Below are 15723 nucleotides of genomic sequence, written 5' to 3'. Positions count from 1 at the left end.
CTTTTTGCACGACAAGGGAATGGAATAAACCACCTCTTCTGCGCATTCACCGTATTCGGTGCGGTGCTTGGGTTTTTGAAGGGGGTAAGGGGGTCGCCATTTGCGCCTGCGTCGTTTTTAAGTATTGATTGGAGTTCTTCCAATGCACTTTTATTGTAAGTACAGTGACTGTTTCTGTCCTTCCTCTCCTCTTGTGCAGCGTGTTTTCACTGGTTTTTTCCCTGAACAGGGAAACTGTGCAACCAATAAGCCGGTCCCGAATTTTGCTTCTGGCGCCATAATTTGGGGCCAGACGCGAACGCCACATCTGTATTGTAGCGCCGCGAAAGGACATTAAAAGCCGGAACATTCAGGTTGACAGGAGGCAACGTTTTTAAAGTTGTGGCTACTACTGAAATAATTTTTTTTTCAGGTTTTGGAATCTCCACTGGGCGAAATTTGCCAGAACTGCAGGTGAAATTACAATGAGGTTTCGAATAATAGGCAAGAGGAAAAAGAAGAGTCTTTCCTGAGTCTATCTGTTGCATAAACGCGTCATTATTATGAGAGTTTTATTGGGTATGAGCAAAGTGCCTGTTGAGGTTTTCTTGAGAGTTATAATGCATAGATTTTGGTCGTGTTCTTGCTCTTTTAACTGGGCATTCACCGGGACCAGATGGGTGCCCCGCGCAGAACGGTATACTCACCGGTTCGAGAACGTCTGCCTCTTAGGAAATGAACTACACAGAACTACCGATAAACTATTTCACTCTTTCTTTATGCGCATGGAAGCACTGCAAAATCTAGTTATCGTTAGCATGTACCGGCACTGCGTCATTTGCTTGTTGGAGCATACGCGCCTTCCGTTTCTGCTGTGGTTTTGTGAAGTTCTTCTAAATCGGCTAATAAATTTGTTGATATCTGCAACTGAAAAAAAAAACTGGCAATAGCCGCTACACCGCACTCGTGACGTAATTAGAGCGCTTGAAGGGCGCCAAGACAGGAGAAAAGCGAAAAATATTTTGAGCAATTTTTTTAACTCACGTGGTGGGCACAGAGCAATAACTCTTATTTGAGGTACATTTTGGCCCGTTACTCTAAGTACTGAGTGTGTTCATTGACTACGTTCGGAAAGCATTAGGCGTGAAAAAAAAAGTCTAAAAAGCTGTCGCATGGTCCCGTCATTAGCAATTAAATAGGAAAAAAGAATAAGACATTGTGCAGATCGTTTCAAAAGAAAACTATTGACCACATTGTTCGCAAAGCACACCGAATATTCGTGGTTGCGTTTTATAGCGTTTTCGATGACAGGAGAAATATAAGTCGCAACAAGATTCATTTGCACTTCCTTCTCAGCAGATGCCGCTGAAAAACTGTCGACTACAAATTGGTACAGAACCGTATATCTGGGTGTCGCTTAGGGGAAATTCTGCACTCGAGTTTTGGATTGGGGTTGCCGCTCCCACAGGCGCAGCCCTGTGTTCCTCGTATTGCGTGATGTTTTATTGTCGCTTACGTTGTCCTTTAAAGTGAAGTTTTATACTTTTACTGGCACGTCTACGTACAACAAAAGCTCGTGGGTCGGCAGTGAGATGCTCAAAGTATAGTTTGGTATATGCTTTTTCGGTATGTGGTTTTGATACGAAAGGAATTCTTCAAAATATTAAAACTACAAAACACACCTAACACATCTGACGTTCATTGTTCCCTACACGCTACTTTTCTTGCCTTTTGCGAGCCAAGAAGGTTGTAGCTACCCAAACGTTCTCATCTTTTATGAATTTAAGTTTTCCTCTGAATATTATATGCGTAATGCGCAGCGGCACCCCTAGTAAATGATCTACTCTGCTCAGTTCTTGTTACGGAAGTGGAGGTATCTATGGACATTCAAAAATACAACCCCACCCTTCCTGGGTAAAGAAATGTTTAGAGCTATTAAGGGGGCTCTACAACTGCTACATACACATGACCTTCCCGTCAGCTTAATTTTAGTGCATTCGAACTGCGGGCTTTGTTGAAACTGGCAGCCATTTCTATTTATGTTGCGGCAAAAAAGGTCACAGCTGCTTCGAGATGGTGGCATATTTTTTCTTCGAAACAGCAGTGTACGGGGTGCAAGCGACTGGATAATTTCGATGGGAAATAATGAGCACTCGCTAGGCGAAGGAGGACGACCAGTGAAACTGAGCGGACGCAAAAGTTTGAGCTATGGGGAGAACCCTTGACGGAAGTCTTGTAGCGGCTATTTGTTCCTCGACTTTATTCGATCTGGGCGGATGGTCGGTTATCTGGGGTATTCATTTATTTTGAATAATTGGGGCACGACAACTTTAAGCCGGGGGTCTTTATGGCGTCACGCGGTTGTTTCGGGGTCGACCCAGAGAAATATATGTTCCGCGACACGGCGCTGAAAACGCCACTGCAGGTGCGGCGTATACCAATGCACAAAGCTCATAGTGTTGCTGCTGCAACGACAATAAACAGTACAACCGTGATGTCTACGTCCATCTCTTCTCGTGGACAGCAGAATAAAGGTACATTTTTATATAAAGCCATACATGTTGTGAGATGTCAGTAAAAGCGAAGCGATATTGATGTAAATGTTGGGTTACAATAGAACGCGATGCGACTCAGAGGGGGTCGGTAGGTCACCTATTAGAAGTACTCGCCTACAACCAGAATACAACGGCACTGTTTACGATGCTAATATTTTATTCTGACCAATTCTAAATCGGACGCAACATACTGGGCTACTGGTACAAATATTTAGTAATAGGTACGCATTCCTGATACTATGGTTGTTCACTGCAATTTATTCAGTTGTCAGTCATGGTATTTCCATGCATACTCCACTATAGGTCTGAGCGACCGCACCGCCGTAAGGCCACGGAGAAAAGGTAAATAATTGTACTCACAGAATCCGCATTGAGCTCGCGACTAATACTGTAAAGCGCTATGAACACAACAGAAATATTGCAAGCACGTGCAGTTCTCGCACGGCGTACACGAGTGGCCAACTATGTACGTAATGGATTAAATCCACTCTCTGGTCACCCTAGCAGCCGCTACGTCTCCTGACATCCTGCTTTAGTCCACTTAATGGGGTTTGTCAATTTACGTTGCCGCTTACCACGGCAGGTCTCCAAGAATAGTCAGGATTCCTCACACGGTGGGCCGCGCTTCGTTTATCCTGTGGTTCACACACTGGCACCCACGACAGCAGCAGCGCCAAAAGCACCAACCTGTACCGATGGCCCATGAATCCAGGCAGCCCTGCACACATATATTCCGTCGTTATCGAGCACTGAAACCCATCTGAGGAATACCACGAGAGCCCAAACACGCAACTTAAATATTGTTTAGTTTTACTAAAGAATATTAAAGAACTAAAAAACTAAAGAGGGTTCAAATTCCCAGAATCTAATAGGCCTAACAATTCTCGGTCTTACCCGTCAAAAGCGTAGCTCAGATATGGGGGGATTTCGTGGAAATGATCCGCAGAAATTAGTGATGAGGGTTGAGGTAGGTTGGATTTTTTGCAACAACCGTAATTTCCTTGCATTCGAGACTAACTGAGCCTGAACCATACGGTATAGAGCCATTTGTGTGTCTGCAGCTTTAATATAAACCAAATATATAGCAATTTTGTTTTTCCGGCTCACCTATTTGTCTTTTCTGTTTTTTACTACTAAACCGTTATCCCGAGGCTTTATGAATATTAGACATCGCTGCAGTCACAAGAGGAAACTTTCTAGTTGTACCTGATAGAGTAATATTCCCAAGGCAAGAGTTCCGCCTTTTGGTCAGTTTTATTAGAGTACATAAGTTTAAGCAGCCTGCTGTTAAGGTCTACAGGTTGAGAAAATTAGCGTTGCGTGCTTTGGTAGCAACCGGAAGGTCTCCATGTGGTTTGTAGGCAGCTGCATATTGCATAGCAAACTTCTTTGCAAAACATGGCTTTGAAATCTCATCTGGAAAATTTTCATATAATTTCCAATATACGAGCCGCCATGACCTCGAAAGAGGTGGTGCCAAAGTTAGTTGTCGACAGCCCCCAACTCGTTGTCCTCATATTGCACATACTCAAGCTGTGCATGTTACGTACATCCACATCCTGAAGACTAAACTTGGGTCCCTTGCCAAGATAGCTTCGAGAGGTTCCCAGCAGTGTGGAAGCTTGCCGCCCCATGCTTTCAATGAGCACTTCTAGTGTTCTTTCACAGGTAATCGCGTTCCTTGAGCTAGGTGAATAATGAAACTTCACTGTATTTATCTCTGTCTGTCTGTCTGCCTTTCTGTTCCCCGACTCGGCCACATACGAACTTCAGCGGTTAGTAGTCTGTCACCGCTGCTGTGTGCATTTGGTCATGTAATACCCGTGCCATACGTACACATAAAATAGCATTAAGTGCTAAAGGCCTTAAGATGCCAAATGACATGGTCGGACCGTGCTGCATGCGAAACAGCAAAGGCAATAAATGTGTTAGGCATGACGGTGATCATGACCAAAAAGAGAAATTCACTCATATTTCAGAAGTCTTTAACGTAGAGAAAAACATCTTACAAGGGTTACAAATGTTTTTTTGTGAAAAAAAAATGTTATGAGAAACAGTGTTTTATTAAAAATGGTGTGAGCCATTTCTAATAGTGGCTTCATCAGCTGCCATCGCCTGCCAGTTGTAGCCAAATCCGAAGAATTTAGCACGCCGAGTGACGCGATGTTTTGCCTTTTGCTGCTGTTTTTGTGAACATTGTCTTCTTCAAAACTTCGGCACCAAGGGTGCACAAAATATCGCCTTATTTCGAAGTTCAGCTGCGTTTCCGGGTCAACAGCCTGATGTTGAGAGTTTTGTTGGTTTCGTTGGTTTCATTTGGGGCTCATCGCGTTCGAGGGTACGCAGATTTAAAATGTTCGTGAAGGTAAATGAGAAGGTAAATGAGTGCGGAACTCCATAAACCAAAATGACATTAGAGCGAATGGCATAAGATTTTTGCGTGTAGCAGCGAATAATTGGCATTAAAGTTAAGGCATTAAGCACTTAATGTCATTTTTGTGTACGTGTGACACGGGTATTACAGTATTTGCCACAGTGAACCCAACCGTACACCACTAGTGATACACCGATGGACACGTATTGGTTGCCACTTCTGGTGATGTCCTCTACGTGTCCCGTATGTAACATCTGCAAACAAAATCTGCTGTCTCCTACAGCTATCGCATAAAAATTCGAATACTGCAATTTTGCAATGATAGTGTTGACTGGTTGGCAGCTAAAAACGCTTCCTTTTGGAGTCACTTCAACGAAGGCGGCACAACACCCCATATTTGTTTGGAAATGACAATGATCAATGTGGCGATGCAAAGTAACAGCACACATCCTTGTGCACATTATTTGTTTACATCGTAACGTTTCTTGTTTGTTGAGAATGACAAGGCAGACCCAAGATTGACCCCGTGATTAAAAAACAATTCACCAAAGCCTCAATCCATGGGCTATAAATGTATTGCGAAACAACTGATGGAAGATGAGAAACGGTATTAGGCCTTGTGACATCCAAATCGACAGGAAAAGCACAACAGAAGGAAGAGCACACAATTCAGTTTAAATTGGGAAGAGTTTTCCTTTCAGCTCACACCCAGTTGCAGTTTATGAAGGGACGGAAGCACAAACGGGCCCAGGAGGATCGCATGGCAGGTTGTTAATTACCTCCTGAAGAGTCCAATTATGTCAGTGGTAGCGTCAAGGTCTTGAATGGAGTGTTGGTGCTGTGCTAGCTAAGTGGACGCAGGTTGATCGTTGCATGAGCAAACATGCAACAATAGTCTGGCCGAAGTAACATTTTTGCAGCGAAGGGGTTAGCCTATTATTGGTCAGAAATATTTATGACGTTGACAAAAACATTACGCCCACCTCCCCTCGCGGGAACCCTGGTGTGATGCAACGCATCTCATGGGGGATTCCATTGGCGTTTTCCATCGTATTGATTACGCTTAAAGCAGGGATTCTCGCGCGAAGGGGAGGTGGGCGTAATTTTATATTTTCACCATGGAATGCACATGCAGTACACGTGCTCAGGTACCGTCTTTATTGCAGAAGAGAATGAGTGCTTTGTGGTCCGTAAAGTGCACAGTTAGGGGCTCTAGCGACGATCGTCGAGTACTGCGAGAGAGTGCAAGCGTACCGCGGACGACCGTCGACTGAGACCGTCGGAGCGTGGCATGCCTCTTTATATTTACAGCGTCCGAAGGAGAGGAGAGCGCGAAGAGAGAGAGTATTGCACATGCGCAGCGCGCGCAGCGCCGAGCGAAGCGCCGCCCACTGGCGCCTAGCAACGGAGTGAGAGCGCGCTGCGCCAACCCGCAGCTGTTTAGGAGAGAGTGTTCGCTATCGGATACAGGAGAAGAGGAGAGCCGCAGCTGTGCGGACAACGCCGGACAGACGCAGGAAGGACAGAGGGGCGAGCATGAGATGCGTTGCATCTAAAAACCCCGACATGACCTAGCAGTTCTCGCCTAGACGCCGAGCACACGCGTCAGGCTAATCAGGCATACAGCATAGAGCACAGTATTCTTGTAAAAAACATAAAATGAGCATGAAAACCGAATTATGGATGAAAATGCGGATCTCAACAATGGGAGCCCCCAACCACCCGTTCCTGGTAATGATTATGTTCGCAGGTTATGTTTGAAGGGTTGGCAGGACTAATGGCACTAAATAGAGCAGTTCTTGCACAACACGCCGAGCCCGTGCGTCCGGCTAGGCCGGACCAATCATTTTCGCAAGAGAAGACGAGCGCAAGCGACAAGCCTGCCGATACAAACGAGAAACATTTTGAACCCTCCCCAACCTGCATTTGTAGAGGTTTACAACAGCTTCGCTCGACATGCAGTTTCGCATGGCGAGATGGCGACCATTTTTATAGCGATAGCGTTTTTAGCCTTTTTTTTTATTTTTCCGTGCGGATGCTCATCAAGCGTCCGCGGAAGTACGTCATCGCTGCCAACCGGAAACTACGACTGAGGCGGGAAGATGCGAAAGCTCGCCTGAATATGCAATATGCGCTCACTAACTGCAATATCAAAACAGGACAATGATTATATGGACGAGATGAATGAAAAGATAAGCGAATTCACCTGGCGCTGCGCCTGCGCAGTAAAGTTTCTTGTTCGCTCTGCCGGTGGTACATTGTTCGGCAGGCGATGCCCAGGCGTGCCCGGAACAGAAATATTCACACTAAGCGGCTTTCCCGTTGTTACTAATGCCAGCAACAGCATTGGACCACATAATGAAAACAGGCGGCAGAAGATTGTCGCAGTGACACAAAACCGTTCGAAGGTATGCATTATTAGCAGAAACGAACTAAATGTTTGCTAGTAAAAAAAGAAAATCACGTATAAATTACCCAATTACATTACTTTTATTTATTTGGCAAATTTTACGCGTCTTTGGGCAAACGAGTGACGGCAAAACGCGGCAAAGTATAAAGACTCCACAAAAACTTTTCAGGATGTGATTGCACAATGCACTCCCCATAGAATCCTGGGCATGGCTCCCGTGAGAATAGCTGGGCCCGTTCTATATACGCCGAAATGGAGAAAATGCTTAGCGAATGAGTAGTTGAGATTGTTAAACGCCTGATTGCGGTAAAACTAAGAGCGCAAGAGGAAACTACGGAACACATGCAGTCCCTGACTGCGAGCCTGATATCGTACGGCCTGCCGTACCCCAAAATTACCCTCACTAAAAAAAACAAATAAACGTCGTCTTCGGTAGAGCATGTAAGGCCGCCCTCAACCTCGCAATTTTCACGGTGGCTGAAACGATCCTCAAAAAAACTGGGTATTTATGACACCTTTGTAGACATCAAGGATGTCACCACCTTCACGCAAAGAAAGCAGCTGTGAACAAAAAAGCAGGACGGGCTATCGTGTGCAAGATAGGCACCCCGGGAAAATAAACTTGACACCATGAGGGAAAGGTCACCGCTGCAGCAACACCCTTTTCTACCGAGCACTCTTTTCTACCCAAATCATTTGACCCAAACCTACACCGAGACAGCCAAGAAGCGAGGATCTAATTGTTTAGATTAAGCAAGGTGGCTCGTTGGGCTAGTTGGTACACTTGCGTACTGTGGTACAGCGCGAAATAACAGGGATGCAAAGAAGGAACCGAACAGGAAAGCGCTTGTCCTGCTCACTTTCTTCTTTGTGTCTCTGCTATTTCGAGCTGCACCCCAAGACGAAGATCCTTCGATTAAACCGCGCACAGTATACACTGACGCCAGAATGTACGAAAGTACTGAGGCAACAATAGTCACAGTGGAACACTGGCAATCTTCGTGACTGGCGTCCCTCCACACACAGGAACGGAAGAAGGGCAAATTGGAGCCATGTTCTTCAAAATGCAACTAACGAAATTATCACATAGCACACACATCATTATTCTAATTATAGCATTGAAAATATCATTACATATTGAATACCTAAACGCTTAGAACAGGTTCCCCAATAAACGATGAAGAAAGTTCAATCTACACCGAAAACCGGACGAGAGGGTCTGGAAATGATCAAGGCTGCTCACCAAGAAGCACGTGAATTCACACACTGCTCCTCGCTACCACGACCTCCACACTTCCCTCCGCAAACACCATGGAGAAGATCTCATTCTATGCGTATGAACACGATGCTTCGCGTGCCACAAAAGGCTCTCAAGGGTCAAGTATGCCGGTGGTCGCGAATTCGCAACATACTGAATGACGCTGGCCAACCACCTCGTGAAACCTTTGCTGCCTTCAGGGGTGGTGGTGATGTGTTTGTGGCAAAGAGGTGGTGGTGGCGCTCCAGACATGTAGCGCCATCTCGTTCTTTGTTGCATGCTTCTTTCTTTCGTGGTATGTCGGGAATTCGCGACACTCCGCCATTTAGGCAGTTTGCGGTGAGTGCAGGTATGATGGTTTTTTTATTTTATTGCGGAGGATGGGTGTCAGATCGTTGCATGGAAGAAAAGGGCTTCGCACACGCCTGCCACCTGAGGATAACAGTAGCGATAGCTGACTTAGTGACAGTGATTACGACGATGTTGACTACGATCCTCATGCACAAGCACGAGCTGCGCCCTTGGGAGAGCCTCCGTCAAAGCAGTGAAGATGAAAACGCTGACATGGTGCCTTTGCCAACTGCCTCTGCCAAACAGACAATGAAGTAGAAAAAAACAGACTGTCAAGAACAGCGGGAAATACCATCCTGGAATACCACTCTTCCTGAAAGAGACACTGTGCGAGCACCTACTGAATATTTCAGAGTTTTTTTATGACAGCTTACTGCATCACATCGTCCAGCAGACCAACCTTCTTGCAACGCGAAAAAACCCAACCAAAAGGATAGCCCAAGTAGGCGATAAGGACCAAGTAGGTGATAAAGTTGCATTCCAGATATTGGCCAAAGTTCCTGTTTTCGCGAATTCGCGACAAACCTAAAAGTCGGCGATTAAGTTGCATCCCACATAATACAACTTTGGAATGTAATCACGGTGTCGTTTAAAGCCAAAACACGAAAAAATAAATTTTTTTGCGGCCTATTTCATACTTTCGGCATTAAAGGGATATATTTACAAATAGATATGCGCGATCTGTTTGGTAGCAAACATCTTACGTTAAGTGAGAACTGCGCTAAGTGTGAAAAACCATGTCAAAGGGTTTGCTCAGAAGAGAACAACTCCAACATTACATATTGCAGTTCTGTGGAGAAACAGAAGGCAGCTTTGACCAGCTCGTCACCTCACCATCAGCGATAACTGATTAAGGGGGAAACGAAGGAGTTGCAGCATCCTGGAATGAGGACTTCCCGTCCCCCTCAGCCTAATTTCTCATTACTTCTTACTTCATAAACGAAATTCCGTCTATCTCTCTCTAAACTCTAACCACAACCTTCAGACCAGTAACGAAATCAGGGAATAAGCACTTTGAGTCACTGATAGTGTCGTCTTCCCACTGTAACCAATCAAGACAAATCAGCCGCAACCTTTCACGCCTACATCTTAATCCACACAAGTGTAGATGACATCTGTTTTTCCAGCAAGACGAATTACAACCGTCTTGTCTTTCGACTGACCTTCAGTGCTCAGAAAGCAAAAATCATAAACGCTGCAACGCCGTCTTAAAACACGACTTCGGCGTCGTACATCTTGAGAACTAAACGTGGATGTCACCGCAACTTTTTTTCTTTTGCTGCTAATTGGACACGTCTTCATTGTTGCACAAGTACACATTCATGCGACCTCTTTTGACATCCATAAAACTGCATTTTTTTGCTCGTTTCTTTAGAAATGGCACCACCGAGGCAGCTGGTCGCAATATCATTAGGTCGTCTTGTGTTCTGCAGCCCAAAGACCGCGCCATGAGTTTTTCCTTCCACGAGGATCACAACATTATAGATAAGAGAGGTTACTGGAAGTCGCAATACAACGCTACCTCATCCCATCTAAACAGCGTCACTGTCGAAAGAAGCAACCATTCTCTAGAACACGTGGTGATGCCGGAATTCCTTCCCTGCTTTAGAAATGCTTACGGAAGAATTCTGAATTCTGTTTTCAGGCCTGTCAGCAGCTAGCCTACCTACGACTTTCGCTCACGGTTTCTACCAGAATTGGTCTTCGGCCACTGGGGACGCGTCGTCGACAAACCTCCATGTTTATTCAGCAACACCACGTTCTTAGCATTGAATGGATAAAAAAGCTCACGCATCAGTTCTAGATGTGGCACGAGAAAAACACTGAGGCGTCACCTTTCCAATTCTTACAATACGAGAGCACTACTTTTCGCGAGTGTATCCTTATATTTAGTATCGCTGCGTGGTGAATGGATGTTGCTTCACTGGAGCAGGTAGATCCGTACGTTTTGCTGTTTTGCAATAGTCTCGTACGTCAGAGGCAGAGAACTACCGCAATACACCTTAGCATTTGCTGCCGCACCCTACTTGCTTCTTAATGCCTGTGTGCATGCGTAGTTGCAGCCTAGCATGCGCGCAAGGTTTGTTTCCGAAGCACAAGGCGCACTCCTTAGGCTCTTATTTGTGGGGTACGTCCTATTGTACTTGTCGCTGCCAATGGGTGGTACACTGCTCATTTTTATTTCTTGTGTCATTTCTCTGATGGTCGTTCTTGGCGACGTGTCGCAACGAATGGAAATTGATGTGCTAATTTTCTGCAGCTGGTTTTTCTCGGGGCGTTTCTTTACCGAGAAACTATTTTTTGTGAATTAAAAACTAGCCCAGCATGTGAAGCGTCCTGAGCAAAAGAATACTGGTTTAACAAGAAATGCTAAGACATGTGTCCGTTGCTCAGCCAGACCGGCTCGCCTGACGTCTTTCTTGTTGGCTCAAGCGTTCCTGGCGCTGCGCTGGGCCATCTCGTTTGAGTTTCTCTGCTTAATGCGGTATGTGGCTTCGTGTATTGCGCTGTTTGTTCAGTCCTGGATCACCAACAGAGCAGCAGTGACTACGGGCACCTCTTTTGGCTGCCCCTGCTCGTCACTGCATATGTCATATGAATTTAGAATTATAGTAGAATGTGTAATCTGGAACAAATCGTTTGTTGTGTGCCAGCATATGCTTATTTGTGCTCCTATAAGGACCTGTGACACAAGCATGCGTTTGCAATCCAAGAATATTCAACAATCGCCATGACGCAGCACAACGTCCTAGCCCTAATCTTGAAGGCAAGGCGCGAAACTACGCTGAACCTTTTTTGTGCGAGGAAACCTTTCTAAACAAGGATACTCATTATCACGCCTCCTTGCCTTTCAAATGCAAGATAAATCTGCCAATACAATCTTCAAGTTCGAAGTTCATAAGAAAAGCAGCCCTTGCGCAGTTTTTATGTTTTTAGAGCCAGGAATGGTGTTTCTCTCAGCGAAACAACCATGTCGTGGATTTTAAATGCATAAGCTGTTTATGTGAAGTTAAGGAAGAAACTCTCTCTAATGCCGGTGTCAACCTTTTGCTCCATGATAAATGTATGTGGTAATAAATATTAACGCGGCAGTTAGATAGAAATAGGCGTCTCATGGTGAATAATTCACCGTAACAGCTTCATATCCTCGCATCAGTGTAAGCATTTCATCCATTGAATGCTGACATGTAGCATCATACGAGCAGCACTAACCGTTATTCCTTGTTAGAGCGGATAAACACGTCCGTGTTTTTCGTGTTTGAGGCGAAATGTTAACCTGAAGTTTGGAAACCTGCCCGCGGTGCTCAGGATATGTCTAGTCAAGCGGCACTGTACTTTAGTACGTCCTCATGGTACTAGCTCGTCCAGGCGTGCACACAATAAAACTCCCGCCATAGCGCAGAGCCTAGTTCATGCGGTTCACAAAAATCTTAAACGATTACTTCTTCACCAAACTTGTACGCAGAAGGGTAAAAGTCCACGGCTGGTACGCGCTGGTACCAATAGCCACCGGGTCTTGTTCTTAACCACACTTACCACTCAGTGATGAGGAACGAGGCAGCAGAAATGCCGAGCAACCGTGAGAATACCAGCTGTGAAAGAGCAAGCTGAAACAGGCTCAAAGAGACGTAGCTGCTACCATTACTATGGGGCGAAAGAATTGAAATGAATCAGTTCTAATTCCGTCGAGAGCCATAATTTCAAAAAAGCCCAAATACGGAACACGAGAAATACAAGCGTGCTGCACAGCTACATACCAACTACAGTTGAATTGGACGAGAAGCAATCACAAGAAATGCTAGCATGTAATACTGAACGCACCGTGAACAAAATATAAATACGACGAGGAACCACTTCGAGATAAACGTGACTGCGCAGCAGAATGGCACCGTCAGTAAGGCATCCGAGCCTATCATCCGAAACAACAGCAAGAGCATCTTTGCGAAAATTGTCTATACAGAAGTTCTTCGAAGCCGAATTGAAAACACCCTGTAACGTGTGGTCCTTATTGATCTTTCAATGTGTCACCGCAATAGCGACGTCACAAACGCACCCCTTATAGAAGCTACGTCAAGGTGTCACCAAAGTTCTATTGGGCTCTTAAGAGCAATGGTCCCCGACTATATAGCAGAATTCCTAGCTTCTTTCACAGCGATTGGACGAGCTAGCCACCGCGCCCTCGTATTCCAAACCGTTGTACAAAATCATCGAGCGCCTTATTTCTCCTCCAATTTTGTTCATGTCCTCAAAATGTCTAATCTACCACAACCCACCGCGATGGCTGAGTGGCTAAGACTTCGTGCTGCGGAGACCAAGAACGAGTTCGATTCAGGCCGTTCTGGCTGATTTTTTTATGCAAGCGTATGAAGCGTGTGAGTGTATCAAGCGTAGTAAATTCTCTGTGGCCCAATTAGCTCCACACAGCGTCGCAGACTGGTACGCTGGTAGAAAAATATGAGGCAAATAAAGGCGGGAGAAGAGTCACCCATGTTACTATAGGAATAAAGAATTAATATTCTCATGGAACATCTATGTGCACAATGCCCCATATAGCCATAACCCACCACCGAATACGACGAAGAGGAGGTGGCTGGCGTGAGCTTTATCATAGCCGCGTGTACATAGATCATCATTGTAAATACATCACTGCACCATCGTCCAACATTCGTCTCATCTTTGCCTTGCCGCCACGTAATATTTTGGTGGAGGGTGCTGGGTTCATTCCTATCCCGGCCCCAAGCTTCGCCCCGTCTCGGCTTATGAAGTGGTCTCACCGTGGCTGTTGGAAAGCGTCGGCCAGCCCCAGCCCCGGTGAGCCACGGACGTGGCCGATCCCCAGCCCGTGTCCCCTGCCCATGAGCCACCGAGGCGAGACGAACTGACTAGCCACGACCAGATGCAGTGCCGACGACGTTCCCCCGCCCAGATCACCGACGCTTCTCTGAGGGCTTTGGATGCTGCCTCGTGGGGTCGGCGGTGGTCATAGCTGTCCCAGGACCGGTGCTCATCACGATCATTACCATCATCAGCGGCGGCAAGGTCTTTTTTTATATATATTCATCGCATTGTTCATCCTCATCGCAATTCTCCTCTCACCTTGGCCTCGACCGGGGGGCGACGTCACGGAACATCAATGTGGACAGGGCCCCATAGCGCCATAACCCGTCACAGAAGACGACGAAGAGAAGATGGATGGCACTAACGCTTGTGAATAGATCATCATTGTAAATACATCGCTGCACCATGGTCCAATATCCGTCTCGCCTTCGTCTTGCCGCCACGTAACAAAAACAACCACAACTTTCATTGTAAAGCGTAAAACCAAGTTACGGGAAGGACGTTTTGGGCTAAGTGAACTACTACAGCGGTCACCAGCACGATAACCATTTGTGATTGTTCATCCGTTCAGTGTTTACTTAAGGTACTTTAGTATATGTTTTATTGGTTTATATATCCCATTCTTTTTTGCTTATATATGTTACTCAAACAAACATCCAAAACCTATTTTACGGATTTTGCCAAGCGACGCCGCTAAAAGGGCGAAAACGTTTCTTTTTTTCAAATCACACCCTGTCGTTTCTAAAGCGCCTAGGTGTTGATGTCAACGACCACTCAAACTGCGGGTTCTGACCCTTAAGATTTTAGAAGTACAGTTGCCGTCAAAAGTAAAGGGAACACTGCTTCGTTAATTTCCAGGAATTTCTTCTTCCGTGAACTGCCTGGCTACGTTGGTGTGCGTTCAAAGGAATCCCCCCTAAATAAAAATATGCTGGAAAATGGTAATGGCTGTCATACAGCGAGTAAGACAAATATTTTGTGATATTCACAAGTCCTCGTTCCAATTACCTATGACGGCACCTACACATCCCTATTATTTCGTGGGCGCCCGATATGGCTGAAGTTCTAAAGGAGTACTGACACGAAATTTCGAAGCTGAGATAACTATGTAAAACGCTTCCTTTTTATCCGGAGATATCTCCCAGCAAGTTTCAACAGCAACCGTTCAGCGAAACATATATAAAATCCATTTTAATCTTCGCCCGCACGAGAAAGCCCAGAGCGGGCCGACGTGACATCATCTGCTACGTGCCCCAAACTGCCGACGTCGGGGCTCCCGTGACGAAGCCGACGCGCTGGCTGTGGTTGGCGCGCGCTGCTCGGGCGTGTGTACACGTCATGGTTTTGGGACTGACGTCATGCTGCCCGGGCCTGTGGGGACGGCGAAAACCTCGGCCGGTCTGGGCGCGCGCGTGCGCTCGCTCGCGCGCGCTTCCAGAGAGGCAGCGATACGGCAAGAATGGTGACGTCATGTTATACATGCGGTCATGGCGGCCGCTCGGCGTTTTTCAGTCGAAACCGAAACTGGCACGAATAAACGACGCCGTAAATGAATGTTTACGATGCGCTCGACCGTCTAATCTGTCATTCTATGATTAGTGGGCTGGTAGGCACGCATAGCAGCGAAAAAAACGTAACATAAAAATTTCGTGTCAGTACTCCTTTAAAATCGACACCCCTGACAAACTGAAAAGTATAAAAAAATTGTTTTCCCAATTTCTTTACTGGCTCAGGCCCTTCAAAATATTGAACAGATTTTGTTGATATAGGCATCCCCTCATGATCATCATCCGCCTATCTACTCCCACTGCACGGGAAAGGCCTCCCCCGTAGATATCTAATTATCCCGGTCCTGCGCTAACTGCGACCACTTTATCCCCGCAGACTTCTTGGCCTAATCTGCCCATCTAACCTTCTTCGGCCCCCTGCCACGCTTGCCTTCTCTAGGGATTCACTC

The 15723-nt window shown here is 46.0% G+C and overlaps 1 protein-coding gene across 1 annotated transcript in view; it reads right to left on the bottom strand.

Moving 5' to 3' along the window:
- LOC144139439 (beta-hexosaminidase subunit beta-like) overlaps positions 1-3243 on the bottom strand; it is a 65500-nt gene extending 62257 nt beyond the window's left edge. Inside the window, exon 1 of the mRNA XM_077671769.1 lies at positions 3110-3243. Coding sequence (XP_077527895.1) covers positions 3110-3238 — 129 coding nt within the window. The 5' untranslated portion in view covers positions 3239-3243. The remainder of the gene's footprint in view (positions 1-3109) is intronic.
- Between the last annotated feature and the right edge of the window lie 12480 nt (positions 3244-15723).

This window comes from Haemaphysalis longicornis, unplaced genomic scaffold, assembly GCF_048455015.1.
Source record: "Haemaphysalis longicornis isolate Haplotype H1 unplaced genomic scaffold, Haemaphysalis longicornis Haplotype H1 scaffold_5, whole genome shotgun sequence".
NCBI lineage: Eukaryota > Metazoa > Arthropoda > Arachnida > Ixodida > Ixodidae > Haemaphysalis > Haemaphysalis longicornis.
Note: the sequence above shows the minus strand (reverse complement) of the source record. Positions and strands in the feature narration are given on the sequence as shown.